Genomic DNA, 16,648 nt, shown 5'->3' with positions numbered 1-16,648 from the left:
ACAGTCTCGGCGCTGCCGTTGTCAGGGAGACTGGGAGAGAGACAGGGAGAGGGGCTGACTTGTGTGGGAGTGGCCGCAGCCGGCGGGGCCATGTGGAGCGGAGCAGGGACAGGGGGTGGTGATGCAACTGCGAGAGGAGGAGCTGAGGGCTGGACTTCAGGCTGGAATGTGGGCTGGAATGCGGGCTGAACCATGGGCTGAATCGCCGCAAGGGCGGAGGCGTTGGGATCGGGGACGGGTGAAGGGAGGGGTGCGAGGGCTGGCACAGGGAGCACAGGGAACACTGCGTGGCCGCCTCCATCTTGCGGAGGCTGCACAGAGGGGGGGAGGGGGGGAGTGCAAAGCATGGATTTTCAGCTGCGGGAGCGAAAGCAGGAGATGGAGAAGGGTTAGAAACTAAATCTACATCTGCACGGTTAGTTTTCTCACCGCAGGGGGTGCGGGGGGACACAGGGGACGCAACGGGGCTCTTTTCTGCTCCCCGGGCGCCCTGAGTGTCTGCACTCTCTTTCACAACATCGTAAATGAACAAAAACATTCTCATAAAACCTTCTTTCACTGAGGGATCTCCTGCCTTTGTCAGCACTGCACCCACACGCTTCCAAAATCGTCTTTCTCTCACTACTTGCTCTGTTACCTCCGGAAAACTTACTGATAACCATCTGACAAACTCTTTCACAAGGCTCTTAGGAAATTTGACACCTGCACTCTGCAGGGGTTCCTGAACTTGTTTATAAATCTCTTTCTGCTGTGTAGTCAGCCTGACACCCATGGCTGGCTTCACAGCAAATCTCAACCAATTACTGCAGCAAACACAAAGTTCTAAAGCTACGACGGAGACTCCCGTCACGCCTGCGCGCTGTCGTGTCCCACCACGGGCACACAGGAGCCGATGTCTCCTGGCCGGGCCCCTGCCCCCCAGAAACTGAGACTCACCCACCGCCGTCCTTTAGACACCACTGCAGCAATGGTTCCCGAACCCCGGGCGGTCTCCCGGGTGTGGAGAGGTGCCGTCCGACCCGTGGCGACCTCGCCGGACAGAAATCGGCGTCTGTCTCCACGGCAACAGTCCTGCTGGGCTGTGTGGAGAGGCAAGTGCCTCACACCACCAGCGTGATCCCAGAGCTTCTCCCCACGGAGCTGACAGCCTGTGTGGCGGTTTATTCACACCGCTCTCCACTCTGCAGCTCGCGGTGACACTGCAAAGTGTCTGGAAAAGCTCCTAGCCAGTGCACTGTCCACGACGGCTGGGGCAGACTTGCTCAAACCAGTGCAAAGCCCAACGTTGGTGCGCCACTTGTTGCTTCTCTTTTGACCGCCACTTTGCTCTCGGGGGTTCCTCGCCGCTGTCCCCCGCCCCTCCCCGGCCCCCCGGGACCCTCCGGCTAGCTGTCCCCTCCGGGGTCAGGGTTTTTCACGGTCCTGCTGCCCTGGGCTTACCAGGCAGCGTCTGGGTTAGCACGGTCCGAGCTGCGGCGCTGCCTCAGTCGCCGCTAGGGTTCAAGATAAAGAGACCAAGAGAGACCAATGGTATGCTTGTCCAGATAGATTGTATTGCCTGAAGCGTTGCAGTGACCAAAGGCCCTGGGCTATTGCCCAGATACAGTTTTATACAGCAAAATTAAGAGATAAGGTCTTAAACAATAGAGACAGTGTCCAGCTAAGGCACATCAGAACCACCCCAGGGGCCAGGTCCAATAGGAACTGCTCAGGGGTGGGGAGAAGGGGGTCTACAGAGGAATGCTGAAGCGGGACTTTCCCGAGACAGTGGAGCATACATAAATGTATCTTTTACCTCGGTTTACCATTCCCAAGGCCTTTCTAATACAATGGGGCATACATGAATGTATCCTTTTCCTCAGTTTACCATTCCCAAGGCCTTTCTAAAACAATCCTCCATGCTACCATGCCAGCATGACTGCTACACTTTCCTTCCAGTAAAAAAGAACCATCCTTCTTCTCAAGGTGTTTATGGTCAAAACTGAGATTCCTCTTCCTAAATTCCATATAGCCAAGGGTTCCTCCATGACAAAAGCTGCCAGGAAGAAGAGGTCTGGTTGGCTGAGACGCCCAGGAGCCACCTCTTTCTTCTTTGCCTTTGAAACACTGGGGCTCTGTGCTTTCCTTCCTATGGAAAAGAACCATCCTTGTCTATGCAGGAATGGGCGAAACTGGGATACAAACTCTGAAATACCCTATGTCCAGGGGTTGCTTTTAGACAGAGAGGTATGGCTAGCCCAGGACTCTGGTGGCCACCTTTCATCTGCCTCTGAAACACCGGTGTTCCGTGCTTTTCTTCCTTTGGAAAAGAACCGTCCTTCAACTCCAGATGTCCATGTCTGAAATTGGGATTCCATCTCTAAAATTCCCTATATCCAAGGATTACTCCCAAGCAAAATTTGCCAGTATTGTCAAGCCTGACTGGCCTTGGCCTCTGGTGGCTGCCCCTGCCACGCTGGGGCTCGGTTCTTTCCTTCCCATGGAGATCACTGTGACACTGTGGGCACCTCATGGAACCAAGGGGATCATTGTGGCACCACTGGAGCCCATGGAACCAAGGGGCCATGGTGACACCGCGGGGCTTCATGGACCCAGAGACCATTATGACTCTGTGGGGCTTGATGGAACCATGGAGACCATTCCAACCCTTCAGGGCCTGGTGTCACCAAGGGGGCATTGTGACACCTCAGGACCTCCTGGAAGCAAGGGACCATTGGGACACTGTGGGGCCCCATGGAAGCGAGGGAACATGGACCAGGTCTGGCTGGCTTGGCCTCCCAGGGGCCACCTGACAGGTCTGGCTGATGTTGGAGTGTCAAGGTCTGCCTCTCATCAGCTCCTGGAGCACTGGGGCTCCATTGTTTCCTTTGTATGGAAAAGAACCATTTGTCTTTTCAGATGCCCATTGCTGAAACTGACACTCTGCCTAAAATCTTTCCTATATTCAAGGGTATGTCTCAGAACAAAATCTGGCAGCTCTGGCTGGCCTTTGCCTCTGGTGGTCACTTCTCATCTGCCCCAAAAGCAGTGGAGTTCTGTTCCTTCATTCCTAAGGAAAAGAACTGGTCTTCATGTCCAGGGCCCATGGCCAAAATTAGAATTGGCCACCGAGCCCGGCCGGGCTCATGGAACCATCTGCAGCCCCGGGCAGATATTGACTCTGCCAGTGCTGCCATCCTCCCTCCAGTGAGAGAAAAGGACACAGAGCAGGCACACAGAGGAGCAACATGAACACACCGAGGGCAGGGAAGAGGAAGTTGAGTCCCAGATGGGAGGGATGAGGAGATGCCTTGATCTTGGGGCTGGAATCCTCTGGTAAAGCTATGGAGAAGGATGTCATTGATACATCAGACTCTTTTTTTCCCAATAAGGCATTGAAAAGTATGGGAAGATGATTTGTTCAGCAAAGGCTTCTGTGCTAAAGTAAGCAAATGTTGCAGTAGCTGTGATCCCATGATAAGTTTTAAAAGAAAGAGTGATGAGACCCTGTGCCTTCAGGGAGAGAAGGAGACCTCTGTTCCCAGAGATGAAGATGATTTCGGAAATAGAAGAAGAGAACCTTTGCTCTTAAACAGCTCATCTTGAAACTACAACCCCAGAAGTAGACATGGCCCATAAGCACAGCTGTGGGAAAAGCTGTGAAAAAATGGGAGGGACTTCATGATTACAGATTTTTCTAAGCAAATACTATTCATGGAAATTAAAAGCCATGAGATAACTGTTTTTTTGTGGAGAAGTCTCCATAGCATTAACAAGAGGAACTTCTCTCCCTAAGTGAAGTGAAGAAAGTCTGTTCTAAAGGTGGGAAAATGGAAAGAAAATTTTAGGGTTTGTCTCTTTACAGTGTCAGGTTGTATGGAGAGGGGGAGGGTTCTGAAAGTTTTGTTCTGTTTTTCATTACTCTTTCTTTCAGTTACTGTTAATAAATTTTTCTTTATAATCTTAAAATTTTGAGCTACTTTGCCTTTCTCCTAATCTTATCTCACAGCAGGAAAGGAATAAGTATATTCTAGTGTGTGCACTGGTAATTTGCCAACATCGAACCCACCACAGTGGCCGAGAAATATCAAATTGGTGAACCAAAATTGCTGCAGAAAACGTCCTTAAGAACTGCATTATAGCAGAGAGAAATCAAGGCAGAGCCATGGTTTGTCAGGACTGGCTTGACCCTAATGACCCACATGGTGCATTTGGAGATGAGCCCTGGAACCTCAGGGCCTGAAAGGAGATTGCACAAACCTTTCCAGGAGTCAGAGATAGAAGAAACACCCAAAATGTCACAAAGCATTAATGGGACCCAGTGAGGTCCATCCCCAACACAGGCTCCTCATGGACTCCTTGGAGGAGAGAACTGGAGGACAGGATGGCACAAAATCCTATCAGAGACTCAAAATGGCACAAAGAATTTTCAATGTGGAAAGGAAAATCCAAAGTACCTTACAAAAGTTCAGTATCTCAAAGCAATTTTGTGCCTCACTGAGTGTCAGTACAAAGCTCTCAAGGGACTCATTAAAGCAGATAATTGGGGCCATGATTGCACAAACCTCTCTCAGAGTCTGTAGCAAAAGGGAAACACCAAATACCTTATTAAAACTGAAGTACCTTGAAGCATTAATAAGGTGCACTGAGTATTTTTAATTACAAAGCTTCTCCAGGGACTAATTAAAGCAGATAATTGGAGGCCATGATTGCAGAAAGCTATCAGAGACTCCAAGGCAAAAGCCAAACCAAAAGTCCTTTGAAAAACCTGCAGTCCCTGGGAGCATGGAGGAGCCCCCAGGGCCATTCCTGACCAAGGCTCCCCAGGGTCTCCTTCCAGCAGATCCTTGAGGCCACTGGGATGTGGGCTAGCGGGGGATGCTGAGGGCAGGACCAGGGGCTGACAGTGCCCAGCCTGGCTGGGGCTGTGCCAGGAGGCCCCAGGGCCTCAGGACAAGGTGTCTCCTCACATCCCTTGGTGGCACAGACCCTGCTGTGCCCCAGGGCACCAAGACTTGGCTTCTCTTTGTCCCCTCCTGGCATCAATGCCTCCAGTTCTCTGCTCTGCCTGGGGCCTGGGGACACTTTCTCAGTCGTGTCCCTCAGTGGGACCCATTAAAAGTCCAAGAAACTTTGGAGCTGGATTCTGACTTGGAGTTCTGGAGAGGTTTCTGCAGCTCCCTCTCAGGGCCTGATGTTCAGGGCCTGAGCACAAAGCCCCAGAGGGTCATTAAAGTCCTTGTGCTGTGTCTGTGCTGCTGAGCTGGGCCGGGCTCCTGGCACAGAGGGTGATCCTGGTAACCAGGAAAAGCTTCAAAAGCACATTTCTCTTGCTGAGCAGCTCTTCTCCCAGCCCAGCAGGGCTGGGGCACTGCCTGCAGCCAGCCTGGGCACAGCACAGAGGCACAGAGAGCTTCAATCAGTCAGGGCTGGGAAGGAGCTGAGAAGTGCCTGGGGCAGAATCATTGCCAGCCCTTGGCACAGGAACCTCTGGCTGCAGGACAATGCAGCTGCAGCTCCTGGAGAGATCTCCTAAAGCTGGAACATGCCAATGCCCACAGACCCTGTGAGTACAACTCTGAGTATTTCTGGAGCAGGGAAGGTGAAATGCTCATGAAGCTCTGAAATGCTGAGGGCTTCTGATGAGTCACTGAATATTTCCAAGACAAGGATTTGATAAAAATTAGATTTCCAGAGATTTTTTATTCAGTTTCCTACTTTTTAAGTATGGCAGGGAGGGGAGATAAATATTAAAGGTTGATTATGAATTTTGACAAGTGCATGAGACATTAGAACTGTTATTTTAGTGATCAATAGGTTCACAGGAGATCCCTAATATGCTTTCAGCCTCTCTGCCGATGGACAGCACCAGCATCACCTTTGCTGGAGCCATCAGGCTCAGTCTGCGCTGTCCTTTCTCCAAGCTGCAAACAGAACCTGCCCCAGCCAGTGCCCTGCAAACAGGCAGGGTTCTGTCAGGCCAAGGAGAGTGCACAGAGATTTGGGGTCTGGAAGTGCTGGCACAGAGAGATGAGGCACAGGGAAACACCTGCAGGAGGAAAATCTCCAGGAAGCAGAGAGAAGATCAGGGAAGGAGAGAAAAGAAAACCCAGAAATGCTGTGGCAGGGAGAGTTTAGAGATGTCCAGAGGATCCCCTCCAGTGCAGCCCCTCCCTCTGCACAAGCCCCCTCCCTCCTGTGCCCCAGCCAAGCCTCTGCCCTCAGGGCCGGGGCTCCAAGGCGTGCAGCCCCTCCTGTGCAGGCAGAGCTGCAGCAGAGCCGTGGGGCAGCTCTGCAGCCCCAGGCCCAGTTCCCTCTGCAGAGCACAGGGCTGGGAGCAGCTGCCCGGCACTGGGGGCTCTGGCAGGGGCACAGCTGGCTCAGGGTGACACAGCTGTCCCCAGTGCCCGGCTCTGGGCAATGCTGGCAGTGCAGCCAGGGAAGGACCTGCACCTCCCTTCATCCAGTGCCATCAGAAGGACACTTGGAAGTCTCCCTGAGATTTCAGTCCAAGCTGGGAGCTTCAATGCAGGGTGCAAAGCTGTCCTAGAGCATCTCTGAGAGGTAAGATTGATGGGGAAAGGCAGAACTGTTGTGACCCTGAAAATGCTGCTGGGTTGGTGAAATGAGCAATGTGAGCCCTTGCCTGCAAATATGGAGCTGGGCTGTGGTGCATCTATCTGCTCTGAGCTGTACCTGGAGGTTTTGAGGGAAAATGTGGGAAGCTGATCATCCTTCCCTGGGGAAAGGTTAAAGCCCAGAAAAATTCTAAACAGGTCAGAATGACAGAGCATATCCCCTCACTCTCCACTCATCACTTTGCCTCACAAACCTTGCTCTGTTCTCCCTGAGTGCAGCAGAAATGCTGAGGGTTTCTCATATCCAAGAATAGCAGGACAGATATAGGGGAGCTTATAAAGAAAACCCCAGAACTCATAAACACAAAAGTCTGTCCGTGTGTGTGACAGAGGAGTGTGTATGGGAAATGGCTTTGATTTTGGGTAAAGGTATCTTCTCTAACTCTTCACTGCCATTCGCCATGAACAGGTGTCCATGTGCAGCCACAGCAAATGTCCAACAGCAGCTCCATCAGCCACTTCCTCCTGCTGGCACTGGCAGACACGCGGCAGCTGCAGCTCCTGCACTTCTGCCTCTTCCTGGGCATCTCCCTGGCTGCCCTCCTGGGCAACGGCCTCATCATCAGCGCCGTAGCCTGCGGCCACCACCTGCACACGCCCATGTTCTTCTTCCTGCTCAACCTGGCCCTCAGCGACCTGGGCTCCATCTGCACCACTGTCCCCAAAGCCATGCACAATTCCCTCTGGGACACCAGGAACATCTCCTACACAGGATGTGCTGCACAGCTCTTTTTCTTTCTGTTCTTCCTTGGATCAGAGTATTTCCTGCTGACCATCATGTGCTATGACCGCTACATATCCATCTGCAAACCCCTGCACTACAGGACCCTCCTGGGCAGCAGAGCTTGTGCCCACATGGCAGCAGCTGCCTGGGCCAGTGCCTTTCTCAATGCTCTGCTGCACACAGCCAATACATTTTCCCTGCCCCTGTGCCATGGCAATGCCCTGGGCCAGTTCTTCTGTGAAATCCCACAGATCCTCAAGCTCTCCTGCTCCAAATCCTATGTCAGGGAACTGGGGCGTCTTGTGTTTTCTATCTTTTTAGCATTTGGCTGTTTTGTGTTCATTGTTTTCTCCTATGTGCAGATCTTCAGGGCTGTGCTGAGGATCCCCTCTGAGCAGGGACAGCACAAAGCTTTTTCCACCTGCCTCCCTCACCTGGCTGTGGTCTCCCTGTTTGTCAGCACTGTAATGTTTGCCTACCTGAAGCCTCCCTCCCTCTCCTCCCCATCTCTGGATCTGGCCCTTTCAGTTCTGTACTCGGTGGTGCCTCCAGCCCTGAACCCCCTCATCTACAGCCTGAGGAACCAGGAGCTCAAGGCTGCAGTGAGGAGACTGATGACTGGATGCTTTCAGGAACATTAAACTGACGGCTAATTTCTGCAAATCACTTGTAATAAAAGATGTCTTTGATATTTCTTGTTGGCTTTATTTTTCAGGTTCTTTTTCTTTAAGTTTTTCAGATTCTCCAGAAAGAAATGTCATGGTGTGTGCCAATTCTTATCTTGATTCTCTCCACTTTCCCTGTGACCACAGACTTCTTTCAGGGACTGCGCTCTTGGTGGCTTTCAAGGAACTAAAGGATCTCCCAGCAGAGTTTTCTGCAGAGATGCCTTTTTGTTGCCTTCTCTGGAGCTGCAGCAGCAATGTCTGTGTCCAGAGCTGGGGCAGATCAGGGCTGGCACAGCAGCTCTGCTCCTGCTGGCCACACCATTCCTGATCCAGGCCAGGAGCCATTGGCCTTCTTGGCCACCTGAGCACTCTGCTGGCTCATGTCCAGCCTGCTGTCCATCAGTCCCTGCAGGTCCCTTTCTACCTGGCTGCTGTCCAGCCCCTCTGTCCCCAGCCTGTAGCACTGCAGGGGTTGTTATGGCCAAAATGCAGGACCCAGCACTTGGACTTGTTAAACCTCACCTTGTTGGATTTGGGCCCTGGATCCAGCCTGTCCAGGGCCCTGTTCAGAGCCCTCCTACCCTCCAGCAGATCAACACTCACATCCAGCTTGGTGTCATCTGCCGAGATGTCCTTGGTTCCAAGGGGCCCCTCAGCGTCAAAATGTCCCTTTGGTTACACCAGGCCCTGCACTGTCACACTGGTCTCCTTGGTTCCATGGGGCCCAAAATGTGACAATGTTCTCCTTGGTTCCATGGGGTTCACAGTGTCACAATGTTCTCGTTGGTGCTGAAGTTTCACAGTGGCCCCTTAGTTCCATGGGGCCCCAGGGTGTCACAAAGGCCCCATGGTCCTATGAGGTCCCACACTGTCAGAATGCTCTCTGTGCTTCCACAAGTCCCCTTAGTGTCACAATGGACTTCTTGTTTCCACAAGGCCACACAGTGTCACAATGGTCTTCCAGATTCCCTGAGGCCCCAGAGTGTCACAGTGGCCCCTTGGTTCCACAAGGTCCTGCAGTGTCACATCGTCCCCTTGGTTCCATGAGGCCCCGCAGTGTCAGAAGGGCCCCTTGGTTCCCCTGGGCCCTGGACTCTCCCAATGCTCTCCTTGGTTTGGCAGTGTCACAGGGGTGAAACCCCTCGGTCACACGAGGCCCCGCAGTGTCACCATGGCCTCTGTGGTTCCACCAGGACCCAGTGTCACAGGGACTCCCTTGTTCCACTGGGCCCCAGAGCACCACAATGGAGCCCTGGTTCTATGGGGCTGCACAGTGTCACCATGGTCCTCTTAGTTCCATGAGGCCCTGCACTGTCACAATGGCCCCAGAGTGTCCCAGTCATCACAGAATGACAGAATCAAATAGGTTGGAAAAGACCTTTGGGATCACCAAGTCCAGCCAATGTCCTAATACCACCTTGTCACCCAGACCATGCCACTGAGTGTCACTGGAGAGGGACAGTGACTCTGCCACCTCCCCCCTAGCCTGCCCATTCCAATGCCCACTCACCCTTTCTGTGAAGAACTTCTTCCTCTTGTCCAGCCTAAACCTCCCCTGGTGCAGCTGAAGGCTGTGTCTTCTTGTCCTGCCCTCCAGCAGATCCACACTCACACCCAGCTTGGTGTCATCTCCAAATTTGGGGATGGTGGGCTCGATCCCCTCCCCCAGATCATCAGTGAAGATGTCAAACAGGACTGGGCCCAACACAGATCCCTGGGGACAGCACCAGGGACTGGACACCAGCTGGGTGCAGCACCATCCCCACCCCTCTCTGGGCCCAGCCTCCAGCCAGCTCTTCCATCTCCCAGCCAGGAGGGAACCTGCCCAAGCCGTGGGCTGCAGCTTTTCCAGAGAATGCTGTCAGAGACAGTGTCCAAGGCTCTGCTGAAGTCCAGATGGACACATCCACAGCCTTTCCCACATCCACAGGTGGGTCACCTGGTTATAAAAGGAGATCAGGTTGCTCAGGCAGGACCTGCCCCTCTTAAATCCATGCTGGCTGGCTCTGACCCCTCGGCCATCCTGTGGGTGCCCTGTGGTGGCTCTCAAGGTGATCTGTTCCATAACCTTGCCAGGCACCAAGGTCAGGCTGGCAGGCCTGGAGCTCCCCAGATCCTCCTTCCAGCCCTTCCTGGGGATGGGCTCACACTGGCACCTCCAGTGCTCTGGGACCTCCCTGGTGAGCCAGGACTGATGGTAAATGATGGGGAGAAGCTTGGGGAGCTCATCCACCAGCTCCCTCATCCCCCTGGGATGGATCCCATCCCATCCCATCCACCTGTGAGAATCTGAGCAGCTCAGCAGGTCAGCAGCTGCTTCCTCCTGGATTATAGAGGGCTGCTCTGCTCCCTGTGACCATCTACCATGTCAGGAGAATTCTTGTCCTGAGGACAGCCTGTCCTAATATTGAAAATTGAGACAGACAAGGTCTTAAGTAGCTCAGCCTTTTCCTTGTCTTTAGTTCTTATATTCTCCACTGCATCCATTAAAGAATAGTAGAGGTTCTCTTTATCCGATGTTTTGCTAATAATTTGCTTATAGAAACATTTTCTATTATTTTTCAGAGAAGTGGCCAGGTTAAGCTTTAATTGAGATTTCACCTCTCAACTTCTCTTTCTCCGTGACCTAACAACGTCCTTAAACACTTCCTAAGTTGCCCGGCCTTCTGTGCAAAGTTGATGCACCCTCTTTATTCCCCTGAGTTCCCACAAAACCTTCACGGGCAGCCAGGACAGTCATTTTCCTCACCAGCTCATCATTTGCCACACTGGGACAGACTGCTCCTTCCCCCTTAAGGTTACTTTCTGGAAATATCTCCATCCTGCTGGACTCCTTTGTTTTTAAGGACTGTTTCCCTTAAAAAATCAGGACCTGATTTTGTACTCCCCAAATCTGCATCCTAAATAAGCCAAAGTCTGCCCTTCCTAATTCCAGTGTGGAAGTTTCATTGCTGCCCCTCCTTCTTTCACAGATCATTGAAAACTTGATTATTTCATGGTCCCAGTGCCCCAGGCAGCCTCTGACCCCCACATCTGCCACCAGCCCTTCCCTGTTTGTGAACAGCAGCAGACAGAGCTCTCCTTGGGAGTGGAGTGTTACCAAAAATTCGCTAAACCAAAAAACTCCTTAACACCAGTGCAGCATTATAAGCAGCATTCTTTATTCAGTTGGATGCACGGGGGATAGCTCCTCCCAAAGCCAAGCATGCTGAGTGCAAGAAAGTTTCTGTTTCATATTCTGGATTTTGCACACTTATTCATTGATTGTGCTGGACTAAACACACATGTGATAATCATTTCCCCAAAATCATTAACATATTTCCCCTCCCCTTTTGCATGCCTTTCTCTGTCCTGGGGGTCTCTCTGGTGGTGCCTGGAGGTCATGGACCCCAATGTTCCCATGGGCCTGGCTGAGCTGGCAGGACACTGAGGCTGGTGAACTTCTAGTTCCCCTTATCCCACAATGGGCATTGTGTGGTCTCCATAGGCCTGTTGGTTTTGGAGAACAAGATCCAGATGTTAGCTCACCTGGTGGAGACAATTTATCATCTGGTCACATGAGGTCAAATAGTGGGCTATGACATCACATGAGTGATCTATGACAGAATGGTCCATGACATCACAGAGTGGTTTATGTGAGGCCATCAAGGGGTTATGACATCATAGGCCAGCTCTGTGACATCGCAGAGCAGGCTTAGAGATCACAGGACAGAGCTCTGAAATTGCAGAGCAGACTGTGATATCACAGAGTTGTCTGTGACATCAGAGACCAGCTGTGTGACATTACAGAATGGGCTGTGACATCTCAGAGAGGCTGTGTGACATCCTAGAGGGGCTCTGTGACATCCCAGGAGGGCTCTGTGAGGTCACTGGGTTGGTCACTCCACTCCAGCTCTTACTCACAGTTTCTCCCAACAAGTCCAATGCTGTTCATGCCCAGCAGGGTCCCTGTCCCCCGGTATCCCCCCGGCCCACCTGGAGCCACAGCCGCCACCCAAGGATGTTCCACAGGATCCACCCCAGAGCCTGACATGGGGACAAGGGGCCAGGGCTGTGTGACCAGGACATCAAGGGCGTGGATTATCCAGGTCCCTGTGGCCTGGGTTGGGTTCCCCAGGGCAGGAAAGATGCCTGGCAGCTGGAGCAGGGTTAGGGAAGGGCCTCCAAAGTGGGGCAGGAACCCTTGGTCTGTGAGCAGAGCCTGAGGGAGCTGGGCTTGTCCAGCCCAGAGCAGGAAAGGCTGAGGGGCTCCTCATCCCAGCCTGGCAGTGCCAGCGAGGAGGGGATGGAGAACACAGAGCCAGGCTCTTCACCAGGGGCCTGGTGGGAGACAGAAGCCATTGGGTGGAAGGGGAAAGAGGGGAGATCAGCCAGGCCAGGAGGAGATGAAATGAGTCAGGCTGGTTTCAGCATTTCCTCAGCACCAAAAGCAGCCTGACCTCCCTTCTCCATCCACCACTGACAGCTTTGCAAATCAGGAATTGTTTGGGCTGTTTTGCCCCCACTTCAGGATGAGCATCCTGATGCAAGAACTTAACTGTGTTTATATCTATCAGAGAACCACTTTTGTCTAAAATCACTTTTAGTATGGAAATCACTTGTGGATGGTGGACTCATCAGGCACTGCTGGGACGTAGCAAATAGCTCAGGGAAGAGCGTGATTGTTATTAAATAGTGTCCTGTTCATCCATGGTCTGTCAGCCATGAAGAGAAACTTTCTGTGCCTCTGAGTCTCACCAGTTCCTGACCCCCAAAGGGCACAAGCCTGATGAGTTGTGGTTCCCACTCCAGTGGTGGCACTGGGACCTCCCTCCATAGCCAGAGCAGAGCTCCCTTGTTCCAAAAAGTCCCTGGCAATGCAGGGATGAAGGAAGTAGGACAGGCTGTGGGGATCAGGGGCAGGGCATGGCCAGGGATTTGGGGTGGTTGTGAGCCCAGGGCAGGACCCGGCCCTTGGCCTTGGTGAACCTCATCCCATTGTCCTGGGCCCATGGCTCCAGCCTGTCCAGATCCCTCTGCAGAGCTTCCTGCCCTCCAGCACAGCCACACTCCCACCCAGCCTGGGCTCACCTGGAACTGACTGAAGGTGCCCTCAATGGCCTCATCCAGATCAACAAAAAAGAGATTTCACTGACCTGGCCCCAGTCCTGAGCCCTGGGGACACCCCTGGATGTGACTCTATTCCTCAGCTGCTCCATTCCCAGAGCAGCCTGGGCTGAGCAGAGCTGTGGGGCCAGAGCCGGCTGGGCTGTGCTGGGGAGAGGCCCTTGGTGCTGCCCAGAGCTCAGGGCAGCTGGCAGAGCTGGCAGGGAGCTGGGCTGGGCTGGGAGAGCCTGGCACAGAAACCATCAGTGTCCATCTCAGCCTGGCTGAGCGGGCAGGGGCAGGAAAAGCATCCAAGGTCCACAGGTTCTCTGTGTGGGAGCTGAGCTTGTGGCCCCCTGAGCCCTCCCAAGTGCTGGGGCTGCACCTCCAGCTCCAGAGGAGACGTGACAGATGGGAGCAGAGACAATAATGCCTGGTGTACTCTTTCTTGGGTTTGCTTATACAGTTGGCCTGGAGCCATATGTAGATGAGGTGTTTTGTGTCAGATAACACTGGGAAAGTGATAAGAATAATATTTTTTTAGCTGAAAATTATATTTCACACATAATGCACAATGAGAAAAAAAATACACATAGGATCAAAAGAGCATCTGAATTTTTCAGAGAACGAGAGACTCATTTATGTTAGAGCTGCCAAACCTGTTCAAATACTTTCCTCAGGGCTTCCTTGAGATGAGAGGTGATCACCCGAGGCCAAGGCCAGCCAGAGCTGTCTGTCCTGGCAGTTTTTGGGTGGGATTACTCTTGCATATATGAAAGTTTTCAGGAGGAGTATCTGTTTTGGCCATGGGCACCTGGAAAGATGGATGATTCTTTTCCATAGGAAGGAAAGCACAGAGCCCCAGTTCTCCAGGAGCTGATGAGAGGCAGCCCTCAACATTCCAAGATCAGCTGGATTTGTCAGGTGGCCCCTGGGAGGCCAAGCCAACCAGACCTGTTCCATGTTCCCTTGGTTTCATGGCGCTCTGCAGTGTCCCAATGTTCTGCTTGCTTCTGAAGTGTGGCCCCTTCCTTCCATGAGGCCCCCAGGGTGACAATGGCCCTTGGGTTCCACAAGGCCCCACAGTGTCACAGTGGTCTCACAGAAAGGAAACCACAGAGCCCCTGTGTTTCAGGATCTGATGAACTCTGCAGTCACTGGAGGCCAAGGCCAGGCAGACCTGTCTGTCCTGGCAGGTTTGTCTGTGACCAACCCTTGGATATTTGGAATTGTGACTGTAGAATCCCAATTTCAGCCATTTGTGCCTGGAGGAGAAGGCCAGTTCTTTTCCATAGGAAGGGAAGCATGGATCCCCTGTGTTTGGAAGGCAGGTGAGAGCCCCCCTAAGGAGGCCAAGGCCAGCCAGACCTGTCTGTAATGGCAGCTTTTGTGCAGGAGCAATCTTTGACTATGGAATTTCTGGATGTGGAATACCAATTTCCGCCATGGACACCTGGCTGAAAGAATGAGATGGATGAAGGATGAAGGATGGTTGTTTTTTATAGGAAGGAAAGGGCAGAGCCCCAGTGTTACAGGGCAGAATAGGGAGACCACCAGAGGCCAAGGCAAGCCAGAGTAGTCGGTCCTGGCAGCTTTTGTCTGGGAGAAACCCTTGCATATAGGGAATTTTGGAGGAAAAGTGTCAATTTTGGCCATGGTTGCATGAGCAGGAGGGACGGTTCTTCTCCACAGGAAGAAAAGCACAGAGCCTCAGTGTTTGAAGGCAGGTGAGAGCCAGCTCTCAGGAAGACAAGGTCAAACAGACTTGTTGGTATTGATAGTTTTTGTTTAGGAGCAATCCCTGGACATTGGGAATTTTGAGGGGGGAAACCCATTTTGGCCATGGATGCTTGAATGAGAAGGGCAGTTCTTTTCCATTGGAAGGAAAGCCCAGAGCCCCAGGGCTCTGTTTCAGGGGTACATGAGAAGAAACCCTCGACATGCCAAGGGCAGTTGGACCAGTCAGGCCAAGCCAACCAGACCTGTGACCTGTTCCCTTGGATCCATGGGGCCCTGCAGTGTCACACTGGCCCCTTGTTTCCATGGGGCCCTGCAGTGTCACACTGGTGGTGTCATATTGGATCCTTGGTTCCAGGAGGCCCAGATGTGTCACGCTGGCCTCTTGTTTCCATGGGGCTCCATAGTGTCACAATGGTCCCTTGCTTCCATGAGGCCTTGCAGGGTCACAGGGGTCTCCTTGGTGCCACAGGGTCACAATGGACCCTTGGTTCCATGGGCACTCACAGTGTCAGAAGGGTCTCCTTGGCTCCATGGGGCCCTGCAGAGCCCCTTGATTCAACGAGGCCTCAAAGTGTCAGAATGGCCTCCAGGATTCCAATGGGCCCGACAATGTCACAATGGACCTTTGGTTCCATGGGGTCCCACACTGTTCCATGAATCCTTAGTTCCATGGGCCCTGCAGCTCCTTGGTTCCATGGTGCCACTCAGTGTGACAGCTGCCCCTTGGCCTGCCAACACTCCACAGTGTCACAATGGCCCCTCGGTTCAATGGGGCCTTGTGGTGTCACAATGGCTCAGTGAGGCCTTTAGTGTCACAGGAGTGTCCCTGATTCCATGAGTGTTGGAACCCTGGATGCTGAGAATGTTAAACTCGCTGTGCTGAAAGGCACAGACTTGCAAGAGAACACTGCATTTGACCTGAGGCTGTGGAGAAGGCTTCCAAAATTGATTAATAGCACTGGGGTTACAGGTGCGTAGTTGGTTAGAGGTGTATACTACCACAGGGTGGAAAAATTAGAGTTTGGGGTTTCAGAACATAGTAATAAATATGAAGCAAGATGGAGGTTTTAGGGTGGAGACACATTCTTCTTATTTACCTTCTTACATTATTCTTTATGGCTTTGGGTGATATTTTGTGATTGGACAGAAAAGTCCGCATTGCTGACTTCGAGGGATCAGTTATTGGGTCAAAAGGGAAAATAATATAGGTGTCATTTCTTGGTTGGATAGTTTTTAAAGACCTTGTAACAAGAAATTATTTGGCCATTTTGTGACTTGCTAATGAAAGACTGCAGAACTCACAGTTGTGAGGCTGCAACACTGATAAGAAACAAGAAGCACCTGAGTCTGAACACGAATTATCGTCTCAGGCACCTAAAATCCTGACCAGGACACAAGTAGAAAAAACAAGCAGAGCACCCACACCTAAGGCCTGGCAGTGTGACAACAGACCATTGGTGTCACTGAGCCCCACAGTGTCACAATGGTCCCCTTGGCCCCACGAGGCTCTGAAGTGCCACACAGGCCCTTTGGTTTCACAAGGCCTCAAAATGTAGAAATGGTCTCCATGGTTCCATGAGACCCTGCTGGGTCACAATGGACCTTTGGTTCCAGGATGACCCAGAGTGACACAATGGTGACACAATGGTGACACAATGGTTCCATTGGACCCTTCATCCCACGGGGACCCACAGTGTTCACTGCAGTCCCCTTGATTCCATGAGGCCCTGCCATGCTCTAATGGACCCCTGGTTCCAGTGGGTCCCAAAGTGTCAGAACAGTCTCCATGGTTCCATGAGGCCCCACAAAGTCAC

The 16,648-nt window shown here is 52.3% G+C and overlaps 1 protein-coding gene across 1 annotated transcript; it reads left to right on the top strand.

Moving 5' to 3' along the window:
* The first annotated feature begins 6,978 nt into the window (after window positions 1-6,978).
* LOC144246547 (olfactory receptor 14J1-like) lies at window positions 6,979-7,982 on the top strand. The gene has a single exon (XM_077784458.1). It carries the CDS (start codon window positions 7,050-7,052, stop codon window positions 7,980-7,982), a length of 933 nt encoding a protein of 310 aa, XP_077640584.1. The 5' UTR covers window positions 6,979-7,049.
* Window positions 7,983-16,648: the final 8,666 nt, after the last annotated feature.

This window comes from Lonchura striata, chromosome 6, assembly GCF_046129695.1.
Source record: "Lonchura striata isolate bLonStr1 chromosome 6, bLonStr1.mat, whole genome shotgun sequence".
In the NCBI taxonomy this organism is placed as follows: domain Eukaryota; kingdom Metazoa; phylum Chordata; class Aves; order Passeriformes; family Estrildidae; genus Lonchura; species Lonchura striata.
This window is presented reverse-complemented; position numbering and strand designations above follow the sequence as displayed.